The following is a 15359-nucleotide window of genomic DNA, read 5'->3' on the forward strand; positions in this document are numbered from 1 at the left end:
GGATGAACTGGGAAATACAAATTGTTGGTAGGTGATGGATGGTCATAACTACCTACATATCTCCAGGGAGACCATCTGGTTTGGTAGGAAAAGCAAGGATGCTTAGCCTCGCACTGAAAGCCACGGATGCTCTGTTACTCTTGCACAGATGGGTTTAGAAGCCTGCCCTCCCTAAAAGAAGGGGCCAGGGGATTTGTTTCCACCCTACAGGTTATCCCAAATAAGTTATCCGTCCTTTCCCTTTTCTTTGTTCCCATCCCCCTTCCAAGCCTGCGTTTGCTACAGGAAGGAAATGGGCATTGTGCTTAAGGTTAGTTTGGGTTCAGCTGTCGTGAGTCCTTCCCCCCTTGTGGAAGGGAGTCTAGGAAAGAAGGCATAGGTCTCTTTGAAGAGTTCTATCTGCAACACAAGGCTCGGTCTAGCTCCCCCCCCACCTTGCATTATTAGCCTTTACTCTAGAGAAGGGGAAGAAGTGCTTTGTGGAGCTAAAGGTCACTAGAACACACATAAACTGGTCAAACAGCCTCCATCCCCCCAGGATTGGCTGACTTCAGCAGCGCCAGGATTCAGCTCAGGTGGTCTCTTGTCCCGCTCGCTCGGCAGTCTTATCCTATCCTCCTTCCCCCCCCTCCCCATCGTGTCCATTGCCAGTGTTGTCCTGTCCTTTCACACGTGGGTCTGCATCCTCCTTTGCAGAGGCCGACTGGGGTCTGAGTTCTGAGAGGAGGACTGTGAGTGATGAGAAGATGAGGCTGAAGCTTTGCTGGCCTTGTCAAACTGTACGTAGCCGTCCTGCTTCCCGCTGCTGCTGACGCTGCTGTCGCACTGCGTGTCCAGGAAGGAGCTGCTGTCACTCATGGAGCCTCGCTGGAATTCCCGTTCACACAGTTCGATGGAGCTGCTCCCCATGCCCAGGATGAAGCGCTGGCTGTAGTCGTAGAGACGGTTCTGCCCACTCAGGGTGGTGTAGATGTTGGTGAAGGACATGCCGGTTGGCACACGCTGCTTGTTGGCTGGCCTCATCTCCGGCTGGCAACCTGAGAGAGAGATGGTGGGCGTGGAATGGTGGTCCTTGAAGGTGTTCACGCTGTAATAGCCATTCGTGGGATCCTGGAAAGAACAAGGGGGGAAAAAAGTTTATTTCTTGGTGCAGGGTTGTGTTTTGGATTCTGGCATTACAATAGATGCCAGGTTGTGCAAGAGGAGGGCTTAATTGTTCATTCTTCAGACGAAGGTTTTTGGCAAACTTTTCTCCTACAGAGAAAGAGGGGGGAAATGTTGTAAATTTTAATTAGCTGTTCCTTGCACAGGTTCAGCAATCTATCATCTATCTATGTATCATCTATCTGTCTGTTTATCATCTATTATCTTTCTAACTATCATTTCTCTCTTTCATCTTTCTGTCTGTCATCTATCATCTTTCTATCATCTCTCTTTCATTATCTATCTATCTATCTATCTATCTATCTATCTATCTATCTATCTATCTATCTATCTATCTATCTATCTATCTATCTATCTATCTATCTATCTGTATATCATGTCTGTCTGTTGGTCTGTCTCTGTCTCTGTCTCTGTCTCTCTCCATCTATCTATTTGTCTCTCTGTCTATCAAATCTATCATCTTTCTAACTATCATCTCTTTTTCATCTATCTATCTATCTATCTATCTATCTATCTATCTATCTATCTATCTATCTATCTATCTATCTATCTATCTATCTATCATCTGTGTCTGTCTGTCTGTCTCTCTCTCTATTTATCTATCATCTATATCTACCTCTATCTTCTGTCATCTATCATCTATGATTATTTTTCCATTAAGAATGAGCAGCGTATGTTCTGTAGAGAAGGCAACTGTATTCCATCTTGTGTGGACTAAAATTAGGAATTTTACAAATACAGAATTTAAGTTTTGAAACTGAAGGCAGACTTCACTCCCTAAGAGCTGCCATTCTCTGACCTAGTCACTTCTGATCAATCTTAGAAATGCCACTATGGTTTTATTCTCATTGATAGAAAGGAACATTGTGCATTCCTGCAATATTTCACCTGTGCCTGTGGGCAGCCATTCCACAGGGCGCCTGGTAAGTGAAATAAGAATTCACAAAGATATTTATTATCTGTAATTTGAAATGAGAAGTTGCAATAAATGAATCAGGCCCAAAAATATATGATAGCGTAATTGATTTTCAGTGGAAATGGATCATTATTGGTTCAACATTTCTAGCCTACGTATTGGTATAATTTCCAGCTATATAATTTCATATAGTAGAAATTCTGCTTCTCTGTGATTATATGTTCAATTCGCCATGCGTATTATGGGGGCTGTGATGCCTTTCATGAGAATAAATAAATGCACAGGTCTTGGAGAGCTTGCTTTTTTCATGGTAAAAACATTCCAATTTTTATTTTGAATCACTGTGTGAAATTCGCCCATGCAGTTTTGCATTTAGCAATTTAATCCTACGTGAATACACAGTTGTACTTATGCTTTCATACCTCTGTATTTGAGAAACAATGTAAGTATGAAATATGCACATCAAACATTTAGAAACACATCAAACACGCCTCTTAATGTGTGCTTATGTATGCTGAATAGAAATCATTCATCCACTGAATGATACATGGGAAGCAATGGGGGTCATAGAGGTAAATTGCAATGAGGCCTTTTTCATTTCTTCCCTTGTAATTGCAAATAATTGAATTTCTATTTTGTGAATATTTGAAATGTCTACACGTATAAATGGAGATTCTCAGGTTTTTAAATCTACTTTTGCTGATTTTTTTTAAAAAAAATCATCTCTAAATGCAAATAAACATAACTGACGGAGACACTTTTAAGAGAGATTGGGGAAGCAAGGTGAATGCTTAATATGGAAGCTTAATGACCTCCAGATTCACTTAACAACTGTGGCAAAAGGGTTGTAAAATGGGGCAAAACTCATTTAACAACTGCCTTGCTTTGTTGTTAGTTGCGAAGTCGTGTCCAACCCATCGCGACCCCATGGACAACGTTCCTCCAGGCCTTCCTGTCCTCTACCATCTTCTGGAGTCCCTTTAAGCTCACGCCTACTGCTTCAGTGACTCCATCCAGCCACCTCCTTCTCTGTCGTCCCCTTCTTCTCTTGCCCTCCATCTTTCCCAGCATTAGGCTCTTCTGCAGTGAGTCCTTCCTTCTCATTAGGTGGCCAAAGTACTTGAGTTTCAACTTCAGGATCTGGCTTTCTAAAGAGCAGTCGGGGTGGATCTCCTCTAGGACTAACCGGTTTGATCGCCTTGCAGTCCAGGGGACTCGCAGGAGTCTTCTCCAGCACCATAGTTCAAAGGCCTCAATTCTTTGGCGCTCAGCCTTTCTTATGGTCCAACTTTCACAGCCATACATTGCAACTGAGAAAACCATGGCCTTGACTATACGCATTTTTGTTGGCAGGGTGATGTCTCTGCTTTTTAGTATCCTGTCTAGATTTGCAAATTTTGGGCTCAGTTGTGGCTGTAAGGTGACAACCTCCTGCAAATAAGTAACACAATTGTCTGCCCCATAGTTCTCCTAAGCCTGCCATTCTAATATTCTCTCTCAAATATTCTTCCCTTTCATCGGACAGAGCTTTAGCCCAGTTGGAAATCTGGCAAAGAAAATGGCAGTTTATCCCACCACGATGAAGGCAATGCTCCTATTACCATGGAAACTATTCAGATAAAAATGTTGGCACATCCTATTAATTGATCAATTAATCCCACCATCTCTCTTCCCCTTCCATCTTTCTCTAGAAAGGAATGGGAGGGAAATGCTGCCCCCTTGGTGGGGGCGGGGGAAATAAAAAATTAAAGCTGCAGTGATTGACTTGGGATTTATTTCAGGGCAGAAGAACGTAAGATGGCGAAGACTTCGCTTGAAGATAGAGGCCTTCAGGTTTCAAAGGAGAGAACCAGCTTTTGGAAGCTCCACTTCTTCCTGTGCATGCCCGAAAAATGGTGTTGAAAGCTTCATTTAAGAAGGGGGGGGGTGGAGGAGCTTGAAGGCGCTATCCTCCCAAGAGATTTGGGATTTTGTGATTGCATAAAGGAGGCTGACCAAAACGGAAAGCAGATTTTTAATAGAAAGACAGGGCTGGTTTACTGGAGATAAAATATATTCCTTGGCATTTTTAATCACTAGAACATCCAGCTTTGCAAAGCTATGGAGATATACTGTTGCACTGTAGTAAAAATACATGCTTTCTATCCAGAATTACACTCCCCAAATTACATTTCCATCATCCCAAAATCTAACTGATTTAGATCCGAAATCCGGGGAATCTACTGCTCTTCATTGTGTCCTTTTCTAAAGTTCTGCCTCCAGATGCGGATTATCACTCTAATAATTGTCACTCCTCGTGGATAATTATCCTACTGAATGGGAATCATGGGGATTGCTTGCTGGATATTACAGCAGAAAGAAGAAAACTTGAAGTGGGTAGACCAAGACAATGAATCAACTCAAGGCTGTTGCTTTTCTCCCCATTCTTTGAACAGGAGATGGCATGGAATCCAAATGGGAGCATCGCCCAGGACTGGCGCAGCATCTTTAAGTTCTTAACCTATACAGCAAAGGTCTCCAAACCTGGCAATCTTAAGGCTTGTGGACTTCAACTCCCAGAATTCCTCAGCCAGCTATGCTGGGAATTGAAGTCTTAAAGTGGCCAAGTTTGGAGACCTCTGCTATAGTATAACGATGTTGAAGTGCCAAAGGGAGGATGAGTAAGGAGTAACAACTGATAGAATATTTGTGGCTCAGGATTGAACTGTAGGGTTCCTTGGTGCTCTCTGAGCTTGGTGCACTGCTTACCACTGATGATGTTACCTAGATGGTAATGAAACATCTGCAAGGAAACGGCCAGCTCAGAGAACACCAAGGACCCCACAGTAACAAAGGAGTATAGAGAGCAAGGGAGACTTAAGTTGTTTCTGATTCTGGATGAAATAATAGAATAAAGAATAGAATAGAATAGAATAGAATAGAATAGAATAGAATAGAATAGAATAGAATAGAATAGAATAGAGCTGGAAGGGACCTTGGAGGTCTTCTAGTCCAGCCTCCTGCTCAAGCAGGAGAACCTATACAATAATAATAATAAAGTTGGAAGGGACCTTGGAGGTCATCTAGTCCAACCCCCTGCTCAGGCAGGAAACCCTATACCATTTCAGACAAATGGCTGTCCGGTCTCTTCTTAAAAACTTCCAGTGTTGGAGCATTCACCACTTCTGGAGGCAGGTTGTTCCACTGGTTAATTATTCTAACTGTCAGGACGTTTCTCCTTAGTTCTAGGTTGCTTCTCCCCTTGATTAGTTTCCATCCGTTGCTTCTCGTCCTGCCTTCAGGCACCTTGGAAAATAGCTTGATTCCCTCTTCTTTGTGGCAGCCCCTGAGATATTGGAATACTGCTATCATGTCCCCCCTCGTCCTTCTTTTCATTAAACTAGACATACTCATTAAACTAGACATACCATCTAAGACAGGTGACAGTCCGGTCTCTTCTTAAAAATTTCCAGCCCATGATTTCTGGGGGTAAGCTGTTCCATTGGTTGATTGTCCTCACTGTCAGGAAATTTCTCCTTAATTCCAGGTTGCTTCTCTCTTTGATCAGTTTCCAACCATTGTTTCTCGTTCTTCCCTTTGGTGCTCTGGTGAACAATCTGACCCCCTCTGACTTGTGGCAGCCCCTCAGATACTGACATAATAATAATAGCATACATTGTGCTGCTAAATAAGTACATGAAAGCTCTGGTGCTCAACAATACTGTTACTTACAGTACAAATGGATGGCTCTACTAAATTGTGCAACTTGTGTGCATAATGATTCATCTCCCTTTAAAACAATACAGTGCAGAAATGGCAACTTTTTTCAAAAAAGAAAATAGCTGCAGCCTTGCAAGTATTATGACTATCAAACGCTGTTTCATAGGGAGAGCTGATTCTTCTCTCTTCCTATGAAGAAGAGTTGAAGTAGACTATCCTGAGGTCTCAGATCCAGCTAAATGGTTAGGGGGAGGACTGACTGCTTCAACTTTCTTGGAACTTGCACTCCTTGTACCTATCCTACAGATATCCTTCAGCTTCCAAATCCATGAAACAGCCTCCCTGACAAGTGGTAGGACAATGATTTTAGCAACACAGGCAGGGTCCTTGGGAATGAAAACCTTCTCATGTGTCAGAAATTTCTCGGTTGACCTTACTCCAAAAGAGCTAATGAACGTAAGATTAGTTTGGGTGGAGTCTTCCTGCATGAAAATCTTGAGTGTAAGAAATGCTGGAATTGCACATCTGAAACCTAGCCAATCACGCTTTATATCTGCTGTTCAAATGGGTCAGTGTTACCTTTGTTATTTATGACCCCTAAACTGGATCCAGAGTATCCCTCTTGATTTTCCTCTGTTTTAAATTTCCCTTGTATTCCTGACTAGGTTAATTGCTTATGCTCTCATTGAACAAAACAGTAACTTATTCAACCTGGGTCGCTGAGCTTTAGGACCAATTTAGTATCTTGTTACAAAACCAAATTAGAATGCTATTGAGGGTACAGCTTAAGCTGATCTGCAAGAGGTTCAGAGAAGGTGAAATTGTTCCCATCCATAATTCTGAAAGTCCTTGACTTCTGCTACGTCAATCTCTCTTGATTTCGTTGGCTTTGCTGAATTTCATGACTAAAGGTTACACCTGTGCAAATCATTCCTTTTTTTAATTTTTCATGCAGTGGAATTGATTACAACGATGCTGTGCTGCTTAAATCTAATTTCTCTGGCTTAGTTTGTTTTACACAGCAATAAAATCCCCTCCTTATTCCCTGGCAGATTCAGATAATCCCTGGGAAAAATCAATCCCCTCTTTGGTCATCTGCATAGGTAAATTTGAATACTGTAATCTTGAAATTACCTTCAAATTCTGGAATTCTTTTTCTTCTTCCTTGAGGACCTCCAGTTGTTTAAGGACTGAATCTTGCTGGAACTCACTTCTGTCCATCTATGGTTAAAGGGAAGCAGATGGTGAGTTGAAGGAAGCAAGCACTAAAAATCTCAACCCCAAACTTACTAAATTGGATTCGAGCACCAGAATGAACCAAAAATCCCCGTGTTCCCTTTCAGCCTATTGTCAATAGTTATAGTATACATTGTGTACTATTGTCATGGTTCCGACTAATGAAACACTTCAAAGAACTTTCAGGCATTGTTTAGCCTAAAAAGTCTTTTATTCGTGTAACAAAATGTCGGCACGGCATGAATGAGGGATGCCAAGATCTAAATTCTCCTCCCCATAGCACATATTTGGCCAGCATATTCCCTCCCTTAATTTACTGTCATAAATCACGTTCTCCAATCAGTTTGAAGGCCAAAGGTTCCCTTCCGTTTGCAGCAGGGGATTTTTATCTAAAATAATTTACCCACATACATTCTTTCTCCTCCCCTCCCAGCATCATCTAAGTTAACTCTAAAAATACCACACAGCTCTGCATATTTTGTCAGAGCAAGAACATCCAATGTTAGCAGTGTTGACAATAATAATAATAATAATAATAATAATAATAATAATAATAATAATAATAATAATAATAATAATAATAATAATAATGGTAAAGTTGGAAGGGACCTTGGAGGTCATCTAGTCCAACCCCCTGCTCAGAAAGGAAACCCTATACCATTTCGGACAAATGGCTGTCCAGTTTCGTCTTAAAAACTTCCAGTGTTGGAGCATTTTTGCAGTCATCCTACTGGGCATTGAATTGTACTGAATATGCCTCAAGCTGCCCGAAAACTGGCATGTTGCTTCTCTAATGCACATTTACCTCTTTCAGTGCTGAGTGTCCTGAGATAAACCTACTGTCAGGATTTAAAAAAACTTCCTAGGAAGGGTGGAGTGGCTCTGGAGGGGGGTAAGAAGCTATTAAATGCATTGGCCATCTGTTTCCATCACAACGCTAGGCGGTATACTACATAAAACAAGTCAAACAATGAATACAAATAATATAATGCAAAAAGCAAATATCTAGGCAGGGGAAAACACACATATTCTAACACACCAACCACCCCACAAGAGGTTTACATCTTGTGTAGACCAACACCTGTGGGAAAACCCTAGTTTTAAGGATTTTTTTTTTTAAGTGGAGAGAAAGAAAGGGCGTATGAATCTCTAGGGCCATGCTATTCCACAGGGTCTCAGTGCTCACTGGAAGAAGAAGAAGAAGCATCTGAAGTGTTTTGCATTCAACTATTAGGCGAATCTGTCCTTCTCTTGGCTTGTTTGTTTTTCCCATTATCATGTTTTAAAGGCTGCTTTCACTTTAATTCAATAGATGGATCTGTAAGCAGCAGCCTATTCTCCCAGCCTCATTAGTTTTTCAGCAAAGGATGCTTCTGATTGGGGGCAAAGTCTATGTTAATTAGAATATGGCTTTAATTACCCTTCTTTCAGGAAGGTGGGCCTGGATGAGACTTGAATATTTATTGGGCAATTTCTCTGTTGCCTTTTATCTTCCCAAGATATTGATCGCTGTAGCCTTCTGCAGTTTCCTCTTTTGCCATTGCAAGACTGAAGCTTCTAATGGAATTACTGTTTCGGAATGCCCCAGCTAATCGAAAATCTAAATCTATAATACAGCACTGATTGTTGCTTGACTTCTAACGTGTCTTTCTTTTAAAGCCTCGGCCAAAAGAAGGTGGAAATGCTTCCCTGCAGCAGTTTCTGTAGATACGCTGGAAAGCTTTTGGTGCAGCTATTTGATGCCATAAATTAAGGTGTCTCAGGTTTTTCTGGCTGAGAAAGAAACAGTAGCCACTGGTAATATCTGTTGATGGAGCAGAGTAAATATGGGTATCATAAAGTGTTAAATCTAGGCTGGGTAGAGGTGGAAAAATCTACACCACATTGTTTTTTCAGGGGTGTCAGCTTGTGCAATCCTCAATAGTTCTATTTTTTAAAATAGTTTAAAAAATATTTTATTAATATTAATTTTAGAATTTTGCCAAATTCTTCAAAATGATCAAATTCAAAAACAATCAAAATAATTTTAGAACTGCTTCATGACACACAAGGGTACATAATACCCTTTTGTCTCATTAAAGCAGCTGCTTCTTTTTCAGTTTTTTCCACACTGGCTCTGTAAGCTGTGATGTACACCTAAGCCACTTCAAGCAAAATAGTTGTGTCCATAAATGTGTTTAATCAACCAGGAGGAGCTTTTCGAGCAACCACACAAGTCTGGGCCAAGCAGGACTGCTTTTAACAATTTAAAAAAAAAATTGTATATACTTGTAGGTGTTTTGAAACACCTCTTTTGAAGAATTTGCAAGACCTATTATTTCTGTAGGTTTACTGATAGGGAGATGTTGTTGGCAAAAATAGTGGGATTCTGTATCTCAAGGGCTTGGCTTGGCTGCATTACTTTTCTTAGTCCTAAAAAGAAGAAAATAGTTTGGTGAAATGGTTGGGGCACCAGGCTAGAAACCAGGAGATTGGGAGTTCTAGTTCAACCTTGGGCCCAAAGCCAGTCTCTCTCTCAGCCCTAGGAAGAAAGCAATGGTAACTCACTGCTGAAAAATGAGACAGATTAGATAGATAGATAGATAGATAGATAGATAGATAGATAGATAGATAGATAGATAGATAGAGATAGATGATAGATAGATGATAGATAGATAGATAGATAGATAGATGATAGATAGATAGATATAGAGAGGCAGACTAGATAGATAGATAGATAGATAGATAGATAGATAGATAGATAGATAGATAGATAGATAGACAGACATAGATAGATAGACACAGACACAGACACAGACACAGACACAGACATGATAGATAGATAGATAGATAGATAGATAGATAGATAGAGAGAGAGAGAGAGAGAGAGAGAGAGACAGACAGAAACAGAGACAGACAGACATGATAGATAGATAGATAGATAGATAGATAGATAGATAGATAGATAGATAGATAGATAGATGGATAGACACAGACACAGACACAGACACAGACACAGACACAGACATGATAGATAGATAGATAGATAGATAGATAGATAGATAGAGACAGACAGAAACAGAGACAGAGACAGAGACAGACATGATAGATAGATAGATAGATAGATAGATAGATAGATAGATAGATACAGAGACAGACAGATACAGACAGACAGACATGATAGATAGATAGATAGACAGACAGACAGACAGACAGACAGACAGACAGACAGACAGACCGACCGACCGACCGACCGACCGACCGACCGACCGACCGACCGACCGACCGACAGACAGACAGACAGACATGATAGATAGATAGATGATAGATAGATAGATAGATAGATAGATAGATAGATAGATAGATGATAAAATAGATAGATAGATAGATAGATAGATGATAGATAGATAGATAGATAGATAGATAGATAGATAGATAGATAGATAGATAGATAGATAGATAACAAAATGAATGGGTAGGTTGAGACTGGCCCCCACTCCTGAAATTTGCTAAAAAAAGCCCATGTGGAATGACTAGAGCATCTAAACACACAGAACCACGGTTAAATAAACAAACAGTTTTCATCCATGACCAAGTTTTCATGATACTTTCTGCTTTACAAGAAGATGTACATTGATACAGTTCTGAGATGCCATGAATGTCTTTTATCAGCAGATGGCACTGTTGCCCTCTGAACTTAATTTGCTTTCTCTCTCTTGAGCCTCTGTCGCTTAGAGGAGAGTCAGATCCAGAAGAGCACAGTTGTTCACAAAGCAGAAACCCCGCGAGTTAATTTATAATTCTAGAATTAAGCCATTCATTAGTGTGACCTTTAATAAAGTTTACACTGAGGCTTAGTTCAATACCATCTCACTTCATCAGCGAACAGTGGGAAATTCATTTGTTTTTCCCCTCTCTCCGTAACATCTTCCGTCTTCATCGACGGCCTGATTCTGCCCCTTAAATTCCTGCCCGTAAATAGACGGCGTAGGAAGGTTGATTTCTTTCTGTGTTTGCTTGTTTTTAAAAATAGTCTGTGGGGTGTACAGGCTTCAGCTGCCTGAAGTTCCTGATGATCCTGGGAAGCTCTGCATTGCATTGCAGTTGAAAGGGGGAAAATATAGGATTCTACAGTTTCTACAGAGCAGTGTGTGTGTGTGTGTGTGAAAAATCTCCTGGTGATTGGTTCAAAGTGACCCAGCTGGCTTTTATGCATGAGGCGGGACTAGAACTCACAATCTCCTGGTGATTGGCCCAAAGTCACCACCCAGCTGACTTTTATGCCCAAGGAGGGTCTAGAGCAGAAGTTCCCAACCTTTTGGGCACCAGGGACCGGTTCCGTGGAGAGAGGTTATTCCGCGGACCGGAGGGGGCGTGGTTTCATGTACTGCCTGCATCCCGTGGATGGGGCTTTGCTTGTTAGTGTGGCCCGGTTGCTGGCATGCCGTAGCCCGGTATCGGTCCACAGACTGGGGGTTGGGGACCCTTGGTCTAGAGCCAGCAGTGTGCTGCACCTGCCAAAAAGGCCAACACGGTGCTAGGCTGCATTAAGAGAGGGATAGAATCAAGATCATGTGAAATGTTAATACTACTTTGTAATGCCTTGGTAAGGCCACATTTGGAATACTGCATCCTACTTTGGTCACCACAGTGTAAAAAGAAGTTGAGACTCTAGAAAGAGTACAGAGAAGAGCAACAAAGATAATTAGGGGACTGGAGGCTAAAACATATAAGGAACAGTTGCTGGAATTGGGTGTGTCTAGTTTAATGAAAAGAAGGACTGGAGGTGACATGATAGCATGTTCCAGTATCTCAGGGGTTGCCAAAGAAGAGGGAGTCAAGCTATTCTCCAAAGTGCCTGAATGCAGGAAAAGAAGCAACGGATGGAAACTAATCAAGGAGAGAAGCAACCTGGAACTAAGGAGAAATTTCCTAATACAGTAGTTAGAACAATTAACTGGTGGAACAACCTGCCTCCAGAAGTTGTGAATGTTCCAACACTGGAAGTTTTTAAGAAGAAACTGGAAAGCCATTTATCTGAAATGGTATAGGGTTTCCTGCCTGAGCAGAGGGCTGGACTAGATGACCTCCAAGGTCCCTTCCAACTTTATTGTTGTTGTTGTTGTTATATTATACTCTCAGTCTCTCAGTTTCTAGCCTGGTGCCTCACCCACTGGAACAAACCAGCTCTCCAAAATTAGATGCAAGTGGGATGTTTTCACCCAGACTTTGTTTACAGGTTTGCCCATGAAAATGGACATGTGCAACATCATACACTTGTATATTGATTTATCCTTTCTAAACATTTCTCACTGGCCCACCTGATTTTCCTGGCTAAGAGAACTGTTGACCTCTCCTGCTATTGTTTATCAGCAGTTGCTAGACATATGCTCCCTCTGATCCCAGGGACGACATAAAATCAACAGCTATTTCCATACGTTGAATGTTTGATGGACCTTGTAGGGGTTTCCCGCCCCCTCAACTGTTTCCCGTTTAGCAAGAAGGGGATGGAAACAGGGCCCAAAGACAAATACTGTTTCCAGAATTCGTTGCTGAGGAAAGCATTGATTTTTCTCTTTAGGCTTTGCAGAAATTTAATGAACTACATAAAACGGAGAGTTTGATCAACTACATCCTTACATAAAACAGAAGAATCATCACAGGGAAAAACCTCTGAGCGGTTCTGAGCTTTGGTCATGCAACAGGGGATTTTCAGCTGGAAAAGGGGGCCAAGACATGAGGTTTCTGAGGCAGCAAAGAGACAAGAAGATGCTGATTCAGTTCTGAAGAAGAACAGGAGCAGAACACGAAATGCAGGGATTTATTTATTCAAAATGCTGATCTGCTGCCTGAATCTCTAAGCGTCTTGGAGCAAAATCGCCGGTTGCATTCAAATATCCAGAATCCACATGTGAAGTTAAAATTTTGTGAAGAAAAAAATTAATACAAGCAAGTAAGGGGCAGCTTTCTACTGAATGCCCATCTCAACAAAAACAATTTGCACAGAGGCAGCCCTGTCACAAACAAAGAAATGGTATCCGCAGCAAAGTAGGATATCGATGGCAATTCTAACCCTAAGATATTATTTTGCACAGGGCTCAGGACAAAAAGACTTGTATCCAGAATTTGTAGTATGTTCATTTCTAGTTGATTCTATATAGAATATATATAGATTCTATATATCAGATATATACTGTATATAGATATATAGATTCTATATATCAGACAGTTAGAACAATTAACCAGTGGAACAACCTGCCTCCAGAAGTGGTGAATGCTCCAACACTGGAAGTTTTTAAGAAGAGACTGGACAGCCATTTGTCCGAAATGGTATAGGGTTTCCTGCCTGAGCAGGGGGTTGGACTAGATGACCTCCAAGGTCCCTTCCAACTTTACTATTATTACTATTATTATTACTATTATTATTATTATTATTATTATTATTATTATTATTATTAATTATTAATTATATTGTTCATCTGAGGTTCTTCAGAATCACATCCAAATCTGAGGAATGTTTCCAGAATTGAACTGGAGATGGATCTAAGAGACTTATAAAAAAGGTTATAGGAAACTGTTTTAATTTAACAGATTGGAAAAATCCCTAGATGAGGTTTCCTTTAATGCTGTATGAGGAGGAAGATTTTGTTTCTTTTGCCCTCCAATCATAATACAGATCCGTGATGCCTATATTTTTTTTTAGATAGGGAAGGGCTGACTACAGCCTAATAATTCATTTGAATATGAATGTGCCTTCTGTGAAAAGAGGTCAGAAGATGGGGACCAAATGGTAGAAAGCAGAGGGAAAGACTACAGGAGACCAACGCCACCAACCAGTCTTCTGCTGTTTTTTTTTGCTTGGACATGAACATAAGCATGAGATAAGTCCAAAATTCAAAGCAAGACGAAGAATTTAAGGATCTTTGCATGCACAAAATGTGCCTAGACTAGTGTTTTTCAACAAGGCAACTTTAAGAGGTATAGCCTTCAACTTAAAGTTGCCAACTTTGAGAAACTTCCAGATACCAACTAGTTAATTACTGTCCATGGATGTCCCAAAGGTGCTTTTTCAAAAGACAAGTGGACTTTGTTTTTCCTCAAAGACGTTTTTCCAAGAAGCTTCTGCAGTTCTGACAGTTCTGAATCCATTCTGTCAGAACTGAAGAAGCTTTTTGGATGAGAAGGGAAACATCTTTAGGAAAAACAAAGAAAGTCCAGTTGCCTTTTTGAAAAAGCATCTCTGGGGCAACCATGACCTGGATGACTGAGAATCTCCATAGGCAGATTGCCCATGGAGTCATCCTACAAATACTAAATAATTTGATTCTATCCATTCTTCCCCTTCTGGGAAATTGGACTAAACGTGAATTATTCTGTACATGCATTGCTGCAAAATAATCATGGATATCACATTGTATTTCCAATAGAGATGCTTATTTATATCCATTTCCAGAAGGTTTAAGTCTATGAATGTGTTCAGTAGCATCTGCTGGGCAGACCAGCCTTCCCCAAAATGTGGACTCCAGTATGACAAAAATTGTTCCAAGGTGATTTCAAGAACTGGCATGTAAGACTCATAAATAATGGGGAGGCCAGCAATGCCAAAAGCAGGGAAAAAAACCAGAGTCAATTTACTTTAACTATACAAGAATATTAGAGAGAGTGTTTGTAAGGTCATTGACAAAAGCAGCAAAGGATGAAATTAATTACAGCTCTAAAATCAATGTGGTCTTGAATGGTGGATTTATTTAAAAATCTTTGACAGAATAAAAGAAAGACAAACAATAGCTTAAAAGGGGCAAAACATGTATTTGGTATTTGTGATGTGTCGCGTGCATGAATACACATATACAAGCGTGCTTCACTTTGGGTTATCAAGTATAGCTTCACAGCAACAAGAGTTGAAAATATACATAGAAGTTAAAATAAGACAATCAAGGTTTTTAGAAGCTGCAATTTGTGCCTGAATGTCTGTGCAGAATTGTAAAATATGCACCAGGCATTAAACAATAGCATAATAACAGAGTTGGAAGGGACCTTAGAGGTCTTCTAGTCCAACCCCCTGCTCATTTCATACCATATCATTTCAGATAAATGGTTGTCCAATCTCTTCTTAAAAACCTTCAGTGTTGGAGCACTCACAACTTCTGAAGGCAAACCATTACACTGGACCCAGATGAGTTGGCCAGCTATCGCCCGGTCTCCAACCTTCGCTTTGCGGCGAAGGTTGTTGAGAGTGTGGTTGCGCAGCAATTCCCCGGACACCTGGATGAATCAGTCTATCTAGACCCATACCAGTCGGGCTTCAGGCCGGGGCACAGCACGGAAACGGCATTGGTCGCGTTGGTTAATGATCTCTGGAGGG

The 15359-nt window shown here is 40.8% G+C and overlaps 1 protein-coding gene across 1 annotated transcript in view; it reads right to left on the reverse strand.

Moving 5' to 3' along the window:
* Positions 1 to 666: 666 nt before the first annotated feature.
* Positions 667 to 15359, reverse strand: part of KIRREL3 (kirre like nephrin family adhesion molecule 3) — a gene marked incomplete at its 5' end in the record, with an annotated part of 152255 nt that continues 137562 nt past the window's right edge. The window contains 2 exons of the mRNA XM_015821452.1: positions 667 to 1110; positions 6914 to 7000. Coding sequence (XP_015676938.1) covers positions 667 to 1110; positions 6914 to 7000 — 531 coding nt within the window. The remainder of the gene's footprint in view (positions 1111 to 6913; positions 7001 to 15359) is intronic.

Source organism: Protobothrops mucrosquamatus, unplaced genomic scaffold, assembly GCF_001527695.2.
Source record: "Protobothrops mucrosquamatus isolate PMUCROS unplaced genomic scaffold, P.Mucros_1.0 scaffold1333, whole genome shotgun sequence".
Lineage (NCBI taxonomy): Eukaryota > Metazoa > Chordata > Lepidosauria > Squamata > Viperidae > Protobothrops > Protobothrops mucrosquamatus.